Below are 12,996 nucleotides of genomic sequence, written 5' to 3'. Positions count from 1 at the left end.
TAATGTGAAAAATAAAGAAAAGACACTCCTTAAAGTTTCCATAAATAGCATATGCAAGGCCATTTCCTTATCGTCTTACTCATAAACATACTATTTCCTTTCTTGCGCATTTTACATTCAGGAATTGTATTTGAATCTGAATATTCTTTCATTTAACTCTTATTGTGTAACCATTCCTTTTATGCTTCTTTTATCTATCTTGACATTAATACTTAAGGTGGTTGTCTCATCTTTTATTTTCAGGAATACATTGCTCCTCAGCCTCCCAAAGGTGGGGCAGGTGGGTACACTCATGATGACTGACAATTTGGACCAACAGCATGGCTGCACCATTGTCCCGAACTGTGGTCACTCTCATACTGCAAGCCGAGATTGCTTTACCTCTGCAGCAATGGAGGGGTGCAGGGTCACCGAAAAGTGGCTTGATGCAAAGATCTACAGCAAAGAGCTTATAAGCGCTGAGCTCTTTTCCTTAGAGACCGGCCACTGCTGATAGACTGCAGAAGTGGCTGATAAACTAGACAATGAGAAGTAAAGTATGGAGTTGAAAACCCCTCAGTTTTTGAGAAAGCTAGGATTTTTAACAAGTGTTAAACTGCAAAGTTAGTTGTTCTTATAAGCACTTTGCAATTTTACCCATTTAAGAAGATGAGACAACACCTGTAATATAGATTTAACTCTTGCCTATCATTGGTTTGGCATAAAATTCCCATAGCTTAGATTTAAATCAGACCTGCTGTTTCAGATGACTTTTCAGAATAAGCTTTAGAGTGTGTCTATTAGTGTGTTTATATAACAACATTTCTGGGCGTTGTATAAATGCATCTTGCAGTCTTCATCAGTTTTCTCATGTGCATTACATGACTCTAATTTTCAGTGGTTTGTAAACTGGTCATTAGAGACTAACTGCTATGTGTTATGTTCTGCTACCAGAGCTAGGGAAAGAGAGGAGATCTGTCCCTACGATAGAACTCAGCTTAATCCCTACGATGTAACAGGGGACCTGATCCTGCGATCAGACCTGCTAAAGTCCTAAGCTAGTCTGTACGGAGACCTATAGATGTGGGGAAGGAATCCCTACAAGTACTAAGGACTGGGAGGAATATGGGACACCTCCTAACAGAAATAGTAGCAGACAGACGAACAAACAAAATAAATAGAACATAGAGGTCAGTAGACCAAGCAAACTAACAGAGCAAGACACAGAGCACAGGCTAGCTAGAAAGTAGATATACAATGAAGTCCAGCAAAGCCAGAAGGGCGGAGCAGGATTAAATAGGCCAACAAGGTCATGTGACCAGCAAAGGAAAAAAAACCTAAGAGCAAGGTTCTAACAGTACCCCCCCTTCTAAGAGGATCCTCCGGATCCCCTAGGACCAGGCTTATCAGGAAATCTCCTGTGAAACGCTCTGATAAGTCTGGACGCGGAAACATCATCCGACCTCACCCAAGAGTTATCCTCGGGACCGAAACCTTTCCAGGCCACAAGATACTGCAAACTACCTCTATACCGTCTAGAGTTAAGGATGCGAGAAATTTCATATTCCCCGTCCTCCACCACCGGAGGAACAGAGGCAGAGGCGTCACAATCCGATACAACAGCTTTTTTCAACAGAGAGACATGAAATACCGGATTAATTCTCCAGGAGGTAGGAACCTCCAACCTAACAGCAGATTGGTTGACAACCTGAAGCACCTTAAAGGGCCCTACAAACTTGGGACCCAATTTCTTTGAAGGAATCCTCAACCGCAGATTCCTAGAGGACAACCAAACCATGTCACCAACAGCGAACAAAACCTCCTGTCGTTTCCTATCAAAGTAGTCTTTAGATTTTCTGTTGGCCTCCTGAAGATTACCACGCACATCCGTCCAAACTCTCTCCAAATCACCGGAAAAATTCTCCTCCTCAGGCACGGCAGATCCCAACTTGGAGAACGACCCATACGACGGATGTCTCCCAGAACAACAAAAAAAAGGCGAACAACCAGCAGAAGAAGATGTATGATTGTTCAGAGCAAATTCAGCAAGTGGCAGAAACTCAGACCACCCCTCTTGATTGTCTGCCACAAAACAACGCAAGAACTGCTCAACATCCTGGTTTTTCCTTTCTGTCTGGCCATTAGATTCAGGATGATATCCGGACGAGAACGACAAATGAACTCCCAACCTATCACAAAAGGCACGCCAAAAACGAGCCACGAACTGAGGACCCCTATCAGAAACAATGTCAGTAGGAACGCCATGAAGTCTGACAATTTCCTTGACAAAGGCCTTAGCGAGAGTTTTAGCGCAGGGCAGTTTGACGAAAGGAACCAAGTGACACATCTTGCTAAAACGGTCCACGACCACCCAGATGACAGTAAAACCCTCAGAGGGGGGAAGGTCAGTTATAAAGTCCATAGGCAAATGTGTCCAAGGAGCACTGGGAACCTCCAAAGGACAAAGCAACCCCGCAGCAGGAGTATGTGAGGACTTAGATCTAGCACATATAGTACATTGACGCACCCACTTAATGACTTCCTTCTGCCATCCAGGCCACCAAAAACTGCGACCCACCAGTCTCTTGGTCTCAGAGATTCCGGGATGACCTGCCAACCGAGATTCGTGACACTCAACAAACAAATCTCTCCTAAAGGTCCCAGGCACAAACAACCTCCCATGAGGAGTGTTAGAAGGGGCATTCTCCTGTGCTTTAAGAATCTCATTTTCCAAAACGGAGTCCAAAGCAGCTATCACAACACCTTCTTGTAAAATGTTCTCCTCTTTCTCAGCACCGACTATGGGAGAAAAACTGCGAGACAAGGCATCCGCCTTAACATTCTTAGTACCAGGGATGTAAGTAACGGAGAAATTAAACCGCGAGAAAAACAGTGCCCACCTAGCCTGACGGGCATTCAGGCGCTTGGCAGCATCAAGATATATCAGATTTTTATGATCCGTAAGAACCTGAACGGGAAATTCCGCACCTTCCAAGAAGTGGCGCCAGTGTTCAAATGCGAGTTTAATAGCCAATAATTCCCGATTACCAATATCGTAATTCAGTTCAGTCTCCGAAAAAATTTTTGAAAAAAAGGCACAGGGATGTAATCCATCCCCGTTATCCTGAGACAATACTGCGCCAACCCCCACAGAGGAAGCATCAACCTCAACCAAAAACGGCCTAGTAACATCAGGCTGCATAAGGATGGGAGCAGAGGTGAACCTCTCCTTGAGATACACAAAAGCTTCAATGGCCTCAGAAGACCACTGAACCGCATCAGCACCTTTCCTGGTGAGATCAGTCAGAGGTTTGACAATACTAGAAAATTTTTTTATGAATTTTCTGTAGTAATTGGCGAAACCCAAAAACCTCTGTATCGATTTCAAACCAATAGGCCTAGGCCATTCCTGCACAGCCTGAACCTTAACCGGATCCATCTCAAAACCTTTGCTGGAGATAATGTAGCCCAAAAAACTAATTCTCTGTACAGCGAACTCACATTTCTCCAGCTTAGCAAAAAGCGAATTGTCCATTAATAACTGTAATACCTCACGCACGCTCCGCCAATGAGACTCCAGATCCGGCGAATAAATCAAAATGTCATCCAAATACACAACCACATTTTTGCCGATCAAAGGTCTAAGGATGTCATTAATCAGATTCTGAAAAAATGCAGGAGCATTAGTAAGACCAAAAGGCATAACCAGATTCTCAAAATGACCCACAGGAGTGTTAAAAGCAGTCTTCCATTCGTCACCCTCCTTCATGCGCAACAGATTGTATGCCCCCTTAAGGTCAATTTTAGAGAACCACTTGGCCCCCATTAACTGGTTAAACAGATCAGGAATCAATGGCAGTGGGTAAGGATTGCGTACAGTAATTTTGTTAATCTCACGAAAATCCAGACAAGGACGTAAACCGCCGTCCTTTTTTTTTACAAAAAAAAATCCAACCGCCACAGGAGACTTAGAGGGCCTAATGTGACCGGCGGCCAAACTTGTCTGTATGTATTCCTCCAAAGCCTTCCTCTCAGGAATAGTAAGGTTAAATAAACGACTTTTAGGAAGAGTCGCTCCAGGGACAAATTCAACAGAACAATCATAGTCTCTATGGGGAGGCAAAACCTGCGATTCCTTCTCAGAAAAAACTCTCCAAAAATCCTGAATAGGAACAGGCAATTCTCCCCTATCCAAAGCTGCAATACGCCCGTTACAACACTTGTCATAACATTTATGGCTCCAGGATTTAATTTCACTGGTAGACCAATCCAGTACAGGATTGTGAAATTTTAACCAGGGCAATCCCAATATTACTGGAGAAGGCAAGTTATTCAACACTACCAAATCCAATTTCTCATTTTGAACACCATTAATAGTGAGAGGAAATTCACAGACCTTGAGAGTAATATTCTTCAAAGGGGAACCATCCACAGAAACCACAGCAATGGGGGATGATAAAGGTTCAGGTTTTAAATTGAGTCTTTCCACAAATCCCCCATCAATTACATTCAGAGTAGACCCGCAATCAACAAACACCCGAAATTCCATTAATTTTTTCTGAGCAATCGTGGAAGCAGCTAAAAATATACCCTTGGAATTTAAACAGGCAATACGGGCGTGACTGACCATATTTTTTTCTTTCTTCATACGAAGCTCACAGCCTTTAATCAAATGACCAGATTTTCCGCAATAGAAACACAAGCCTTCAGAAAATCGACGGTCTTTTTCTTGAGAGCGAGGTGCCACCGATCCAATCTCCATCGGTTCACCACTGTTAGTACACACATTCTCATAACCAGAAACTGACATAGCAGAGGATTTGCTCTCATTAACCCTTGCACGCAGTCTTCTATCCACCCGTATAGCTAATTGCATAGCCTGTTGCAAATCTTCAGGTGTAGGATAAGCAATTAGCAGGTCTTTAACCCTTTCACTGAGCCCAGCAAGAAATAGACTTTTCAGAGCAGAATCGTTCCACCCTGTTTGAGTAGACCAACGACGGAAATGAGTACAATATTTTTCCACATTACCTGATCCCTGTTTTAAACGTCTCAACTCAGTCTCAGCTGATGCGACACGGTCAGGATCATCATATAATAGTCCCAAAGCAGAAAAAAAACTATCCACTGATCTGAAGCATGTATCACTAGGTTGCAAAGAAAAGGCCCACTCCTGAGGCTCTTTGCGCAAAAGTGACATTATGAACCCTACGCGCTGGGATTCATCCCCAGAGGACTTAGGTTTCAAACGAAAATACAATAAGCAAGCATTTTTAAATGAAAAAAATTCTCGGTGTTCACCAAAAAATAAATCCGGCAAACATACCTTAGGCTCTAAGAAATGTGCTCCAGGACAGTTACTCACGTGCTGACGGAGCTCGGCCACCTCCAGAGAGAGTCCCTGCAGGCGATGAACCAAATCCTGAACCGACACCATGATGGAACAGAAAAATCTTTCCTTAGAGAATTTGCTGGCTGGACTTACTGTTATGTTCTGCTACCAGAGCTAAGGAAAGAGAGGAGATCTGTCCCTACGATAGAATTCAGCTTAATCCCTACGATGTAACAGGGGACCTGATCCTGCGATCAGACCTGCTAAAGTCCTAAGCTAAATCAATATGCAGCAACGGGGATTGTAGAAATAACTACACAAAAGTAAATATAAATACAAGCAGGTGTAGTACTATAAGAACTTAAAACTTAACGTTTATTACCATTAGATAAAATATGTGCAAAATGCAAGGACCTAAAAACACACAGTTTGACTGTCTGTGATATAGAATAGCCAAAAGAACTTCCATATATTGTTGCTTCCAGAGATCTAAATATATGTCATATAAGCATATTGTATCTCTAACACAAACCAAGGAAAAAATGGCAATAAGAAATAGTGGAGCCCACGGTACACTATATCAACTTATTGTACCCCAAAATGTGAGAACATGAAAACACTCGCCCTGAGATATGGGAACATGAAAACACTCGCCCTACCAGTGGTGACTATTTAACTTTGTTATGTATAGAAATGGAACATCCTCACCAATTTTGATATCTGTTCCTGCTCTCAGACTTCAGAGGGGGCTCCATATAATGGAGGTGAACCGAAACTCATGAGGTCACCAGCCAAATACCGCTCCCTAGATGCCGCTCCCGACGCGTTTCTTAGCCTTAGCTATTCATCAGGGGAAAAGGGAAGAGGACATGCGGTATGCACGCTGCCCAAAATCACGCAGCTCATTCAACAGACAGCGCTACTTAACGTTCTAATAGATCCTCTTTTAAATCCTGGTCGCGCTCTGTTCATAATCGTGTCACTTCCGGTTCCGGTCACCTGACATCCGGTATGTGGAACGCAGATGCCGGCCGTGACACGCAAGCGTCACTTCCGGTGTGCGCGTCATAGACATGATGAAATCGCACACAACGGAGCGACGGCCAGGGGGGACGCAGGATCGCCAATTGACATCCTACGTTGGATGGCACCATGGAAACCTCCCATCCATAAATACCCCAAGCCGGGGCAGGTGTCCAGAGCATATAGTAGCTGACACTCATCCAGGCACATACCATATGTACCGCGGTATATATAACCGCGTCCATTCTGCCCCAGTGGTAAAAGAGCTGAAAATACTTCATAGGTCCAGAACCGCACAGTGAAGCTATGGCCCGGCCCCTAGAGCGCACTTGAGACCCAAATAAAGAATTATGATGATAAAAATGTAAAGGTGAAAATGAAAATATGGATATGTGACAAAAACAAAAATATGAAAGGAAGGGGGGTATGAAGAAATGCGAGGGAGCATAAGGGAAAATGGGCAGGGACCGCGCCTCACAAGAATGGAGAGCTAGAGAGATTCATGTGGGGGGCAAAGGGACCTATAAAAGCCCTATTAAGCAGCTAGAGTAATATCCCTACCTGACAGTGGAGGTTGGCACCCTATGAACCTGCGCAAGTGGCGCCCCCACTCCTCGACGGCTGTCCCTACACTCCTCTCCCTAATTCACCCTACATTATAGGAATGGCCTGTAGGACAGCTGCTCATTAAGGCCGTAGGGAGCCATTGTCCGCAGTCTAAAGATCCACTTCGTCTCTCTTTGCAGGATCAGTTTGTCCCAGTCGCCCCCTCTTGGTGGGGCCGTAACTTTGTCAATTCCCATGAAACGTATTATATCCCTACTGTTCGGGTGTACGTTGTTCACATGTTTCGCCAGGGGGGTATCTCTTTTCAGGACAATATCCCTTTGGTGCTCCCCTACTCTTCTTCTCAATTCTCTCCTTGTTTTCCCCACATATTCCATTCCGCAGACACATTTAGCCATGTAGATAATTCCCTTGGATCTACAGTTAATGAAATGTTTGACAACAAATGTTTTTCCAGTGACATTACTTATGAAGTCTTTCCCTTGCGTGATAACTTTACATGATACGCATCCACTGCATCTAAAAAAGCCGATTATGGAACTTTTCAACCTTTTGTTCCCCATATGGCCCATATAGTGACTGTGGACCAATCTGTCCCTAAGGGATCTACCCTTTTTATAGGTAATCATAGGTCTTGAATCGACCACGTCACCAATATCCTCGTCCATTAGTAAAATCGGCCAATGTTTTTGTAGTATCCTACGGACTGTATATGACTGATTGGTGACAGTAGTGATGAGTCTGCAGAAAGTGTTGTCCTTATCCAAATTTGGGGATGGGTGTAACAAGGAGGAGCGGTCCCTGGCCAGAGTCCCCCCATAGGCCTCGGCTATCACCTTCTTTGGATAACCCCTCTCATAGAATCTTTGACAAAGATCGATGGCCTGGGCTCTAAAATGGCATCGTCCGAACAGTTCCTCCGGACCCTCATGAATTGCCCCTTCGGTATGCCCCTCTTAAGCGGGACTGGATGGTTGCTTTCCCACCTGAGGAGAGAATTTGAGGCGGTTGTTTTCCTATATGTACTGGTCTCTATCTCTCCATCCTTCCCTATCCGTATCAAAATGTCCAGGAAGGGCAACTCATGGGGGTCAAACTCAAAAGTGAAATGCAGGTTAAGGTCATTGTGATTAAGCCTTTCCACGAGGTTACCAAAGGATGTTTTATCCCCTTTCCACAGAACTAGGACGTCGTCAATATATCGAACCCATAGCAAAATATTTTCACCACCTACAATGGGGATGTCTCCAAACACCACGGTTTCCTCCCACCAACCCAGGTACAAATTGGCATACGATGGGGCACAAGGGCTCCCCATCGCAGTACCCCTGAGTTGGTGGAAGTACTTCCCACCGAAGAGGAACACATTTTTTGTCAAGCAGAACTGAAGGGCCTTCATCACGAAGTGATTGTGTCGCTCAAATTGTTTGCCTCTCCCCATAAGGAAAAAGCGTATCGCCTCCAGACCCCTATCATGGGGTATTGAGGAGTATAGTGACTCGACATCGATGCTGGCTAGAGTCACGTCTTTATCAACTGTCATACCTTCTAGTTTGCGAAGCAGGTCATTGGTGTCACCGATAAATGAGTTCAAGCTTAAGACAAAGGGTTTAAGTACCTTCTCCAAATATATTCCCAGATTTTGGGTTAGATTGTTTATTCCCGATATTATGGGTCGTCCCTTCAGTGGGTTCAGGCCCTTATGTACCTTTGGAAGACTATAGAAGGTGGACATAACTGGATGGGTTGGACAGATAAAATCTCTCTCCTGTTTATTTAAGATCCCATCCCTCATAGCCTCATTTGCCAATTCCTCTAATTCTTGAGAGAATCTCCTCGTGGGGTCCGCCTTTAATGTGCTATAACACTCCTTAGCATTTAGTATTACACTGCACATCAAATAGTACTCACTGGTATCCATGATCACCACGTTACCCCCTTTATCTGAAGGTTTTATGGTGATCTGTTCATCATTTTCTAGGGACCTCAATGCCTGCATCTCACAACGAGTGAAATTGTGTCTAAAACGTCTGGAATCATTTTCCAGGTCCCTCAAGTCTTTAGTCACCATGTTCAGGAATACATCAATGGGACTCAAATCACTCTGTGGAGGTGGCATTTTGGTACTCTTCAGTTTCAGATTGGTGAATGGACCATTACCCTCAAGGTTAGGATCAACATCACCGAGGTGAAAAAGGGTTCTAATGTCAGGTAGGAGTTCTTCACGAACCCCCAATTCCGCGCATGCCTGTTTATCAATCTTAATGTAGTGCTTGCGCCACTTCAACTTGCGCACAAACAAATTTACGTCCTTTATGACCTCAAAAGAATTATAATCTGTTGTCGGTACAAAAGTCAGACCCCTATTCAAGACCTCCACTGTGCGGTTCTGGACCTATGAAGTATTTTCAGCTCTTTTACCACTGGGGCAGAATGGACGCGGTTATATATACCGCGGTACATATGGTATGTGCCTGGATGAGTGTCAGCTACTATATGCTCTGGACACCTGCCCCGGCTTGGGGTATTTATGGATGGGAGGTTTCCATGGTGCCATCCAACGTAGGATGTCAATTGGCGATCCTGCGTCCCCCCTGGCCGTCGCTCCGTTGTGTGCGATTTCATCATGTCTATGACACGCACACCGGAAGTGACGCTTGCGTGTCACGGCCGGCATCTGCGTTCCACATACCGGATGTCAGGTGACCGGAACCGGAAGTGACACGATTATGAACAGAGCGCGACCAGGATTTAAAAGAGGATCTATTAGAACGTTAAGTAGCGCTGTCTGTTGAATGAGCTGCGTGATTTTGGGCAGCGTGCATACCGCATGTCCTCTTCCCTTTTCCCCTGATGAATAGCTAAGGCTAAGAAACGCGTCGGGAGCGGCATCTAGGGAGCGGTATTTGGCTGGTGACCTCATGAGTTTCGGTTCACCTCCATTATATGGAGCCCCCTCTGAAGTCTGAGAGCAAGAACAGATATCAAAATTGGTGAGGATGTTCCATTTCTATACATAACAAAGTTAAATGGTCACCACTGGTAGGGCGAGTGTTTTCATGTTCCCATATCTCAGGGCGAGTGTTTTCATGTTCTCACATTTTGGGGTACAATAAGTTGATATAGTGTACCGTGGGCTCCACTATTTCTTATTGCCATTTTTTCCTTGGTTTGTGTTAGAGATACAATATGCTTATATGACATATATTTAGATCTCTGGAAGCAACAATATATGGAAGTTCTTTTGGCTATTCTATATCACAGACAGTCAAACTGTGTGTTTTTAGGTCCTTGCATTTTGCACATATTTTATCTAATGGTAATAAACGTTAAGTTTTAAGTTCTTATAGTACTACACCTGCTTGTATTTAAAGTCCTAAGCTAGTCTGTACGGAGACCTATAGATGTGGGGAAGGAATCCCTACAAGTACTAAGGACTGGGAGGAATATGGGACACCTCCTAACAGAAATAGTAGCAGACAGACGAACAAACAAAATAAATAGAACATAGAGGTCAGTAGACCAAGCAAACTAACAGAGCAAGACACAGAGCACAGGCTAGCTAGAAAGTAGATATACAATGAAGTCCAGCAAAGCCAGAAGGGCGGAGCAGGATTAAATAGGCCAACAAGGTCATGTGACCAGCAAAGGAAAAAAAACCTAAGAGCAAGGTTCTAACACTATGATGTCTCTAAAACAAAACACATAGAGAGAAAAGGGATCCATACATTCCTGCCTCTATGTAGCAAGTGCTCAGACGCAACAGAAACATTAAGCACATTATACAGCATTAATGAGCAATGTAGCTCTGGTGATATCAAACACTGATTAGAAAGCAGCAACACAGTCCGCGTGTGGATCTTTTTTCATATTTTACACCTTCCTCCTCCTAACTCTCCATCTCTACAAAGAACAGCTGTAATCTGATCTATCAGTAAACTGGGAGAAAATCTTGTTTTGACCAAGGCAGATTATAGCTTTTTTCAAAACTCAATGATGAGATAAGGAGACAGGGGGTTGGAGAAGAAGTGCTGGTAAGAAAAAAAGTCCAATTTCTCTCAGTAGATATATAACAAAGTTTCTTATAATCACTTATACTATACAAAGGTTGTTGAATTGACATTGGCCAGTCATATTTCCTGTACTAGGTTATCCTAGTCAGTGATCAAATTAAATTGAATTTGTTAAACAGCAAACAAACTGAAGATGGCCACAGGTATGCTGATAATCCAAGACATACGGAAAGTTATTGCAGTTGACAAAGAAGTAAAAAAAATACAAGATTTCAAAGAACAAAAAAGCCTACAAACTATACAAAGAAATATAAATAAACTGAATATAAAAATCAAAGCTTTTATCAACTATTCATAAAACAGGTAATTTCCTGAAAATGCAGTCTAAAATATAAAATGTTGAAAATATTGTCCACCTGTCAAGGATAGCTCTAGTCAACAATGTACACTGATACAAACTGTCATACCAAACAAACAAAATACCCCACGAGTTAATAGTCCCAGAAGAGACAAATAATAAAGTTTAAATTGACCAAAATTTCTTCATATATACAATAAATCCTCAACCAAAAACTGGACATTTGGCAGCAAAAAGCAAAATGCAAACCTATTTTTTTTATATATGAGCAAAGTATAAACTAAAGCTAGAAGGACCCTAATGGTTCAACACGTTTCACTATAGGTTTATTCAAGAGGTTTATGGGGGTCACAATTTTTAAATTTCTAAGAAACTGGCCCAATTGACGTCACTATCTTTGAGCTTAGATGTCTATAAAATCTTCACTACAAGGTATTGAACTAAACATTTAGCGAGCTATCATGCACTCTTCAAGATGGTAAAAACACTGTGTGAATACATCAGTGTTCAGAACTAAAGGGCGGCACTAATACAGTATATAAACTGTAAAAAGAAAACCAGAGCCTAAAAGTAGTAAACACCTAGAGGAAGAACAACAGCAATTGATGAGGAACAGTCTTTTCTGAGCAATCCATCTCCCACACCTGATCCGATAGTGTATGATAGCATTAAATTTGATATAATGCCTATAGAAGCTTTCTCTTGCTGCAAAGGAAACACTAAAAACTGGAATCATTTACCTTGTTTACTTTCTTATTGCTTCGGAAAAATCCAAAGATTCCCTTTTTCTCTTTTTCTGTTGTGTCGCTGTTTGAGGAAAGGTTACGATTCTTTTCTGGAAAGAGTAATACAGTTAGCACTGAAGCATAACAACAGATTAAACAATATTACAAATATATGTTGTATTAATTATGATAATTGTTGAGGTAAACAGAGGAATAGAACTCACTTTTTCAGCATACCTATAAAACCTGATTTCTTCCCCACTGCCTACCTTCGTGTGTACCTTAAACCTTTGTTACGGAACAACTAAAACAGATCTCATTGGAAACTTGTACTTTACTTTTACAAGGTGGACTTTGCAAGACAGATTAGCTACAATTGGCGTGTAGTCTAAGTGCAAGGTCCCAATACTATAAAAGAGTTTATGGCTCATGTTTATTATCATTGCAGATTTTTATATTCTCTATATGTTTAAAAAGACAGTTAACATTTTTACATACATTTCAAGCACTGCAAACATAATCATTACAGTTAATCTATAATCACAGGTACAGACAACAATTACAATTTCAGAACCAAACAATGATTAGTTCTTGTTCAGGTGTCCTTTTTTCACTTTTGTGTTCTATCTGTATGTTTCACAGATTGAAAACGTACCCATTATAATCTGTGGAGTTATTTACATGTCTGTATTTTTTCAGCAGATCGCAAAATATATGTCAGTTTTTTATCTGAGTCACAGATCACTATTATCCAAGTCCTTGGGTCTGATGAACGTATACCATCCATGTGCAATCCGTATGCCGTTTTTAAAAGTTGCATTGGGTAGGAGAGGCCGTGCAATTTTTTATTTTCATATAAGAAAATCATCGTTGAACCACTCATGGAAAAACTGACACCCTGACCAAAGGCCCAAAATATGATGATGAAAATTGGGTTATTTTTTGGCGAAAGAGAAAGATCACCCCCTGCTCTTCTCCATTTACACTTTCGGTCTGGGA

General features: G+C 42.4%; 1 protein-coding gene across 3 annotated transcripts in view; it reads right to left on the bottom strand.

The window, feature by feature from the left end:
* COBL (cordon-bleu WH2 repeat protein) overlaps window positions 1-12,996 on the bottom strand; it is a 694,630-nt gene that overhangs the window by 314,406 nt on the left and 367,228 nt on the right. For all 3 annotated transcript variants that reach the window (XM_073678323.1, XM_073678322.1, XM_073678324.1), the window contains one exon: window positions 12,013-12,107. In XM_073678323.1, the coding sequence (XP_073534424.1) occupies window positions 12,013-12,107 (95 nt within the window). The remainder of the gene's footprint in view (window positions 1-12,012; window positions 12,108-12,996) is intronic.

This window comes from Phyllobates terribilis, unplaced genomic scaffold (assembly GCF_046119375.1).
Source record: "Phyllobates terribilis strain yellow unplaced genomic scaffold, ASM4611937v1 Scaffold_4__5_contigs__length_816908805, whole genome shotgun sequence".
Lineage (NCBI taxonomy): Eukaryota > Metazoa > Chordata > Amphibia > Anura > Dendrobatidae > Phyllobates > Phyllobates terribilis.
Note: the sequence above shows the minus strand (reverse complement) of the source record. Positions and strands in the feature narration are given on the sequence as shown.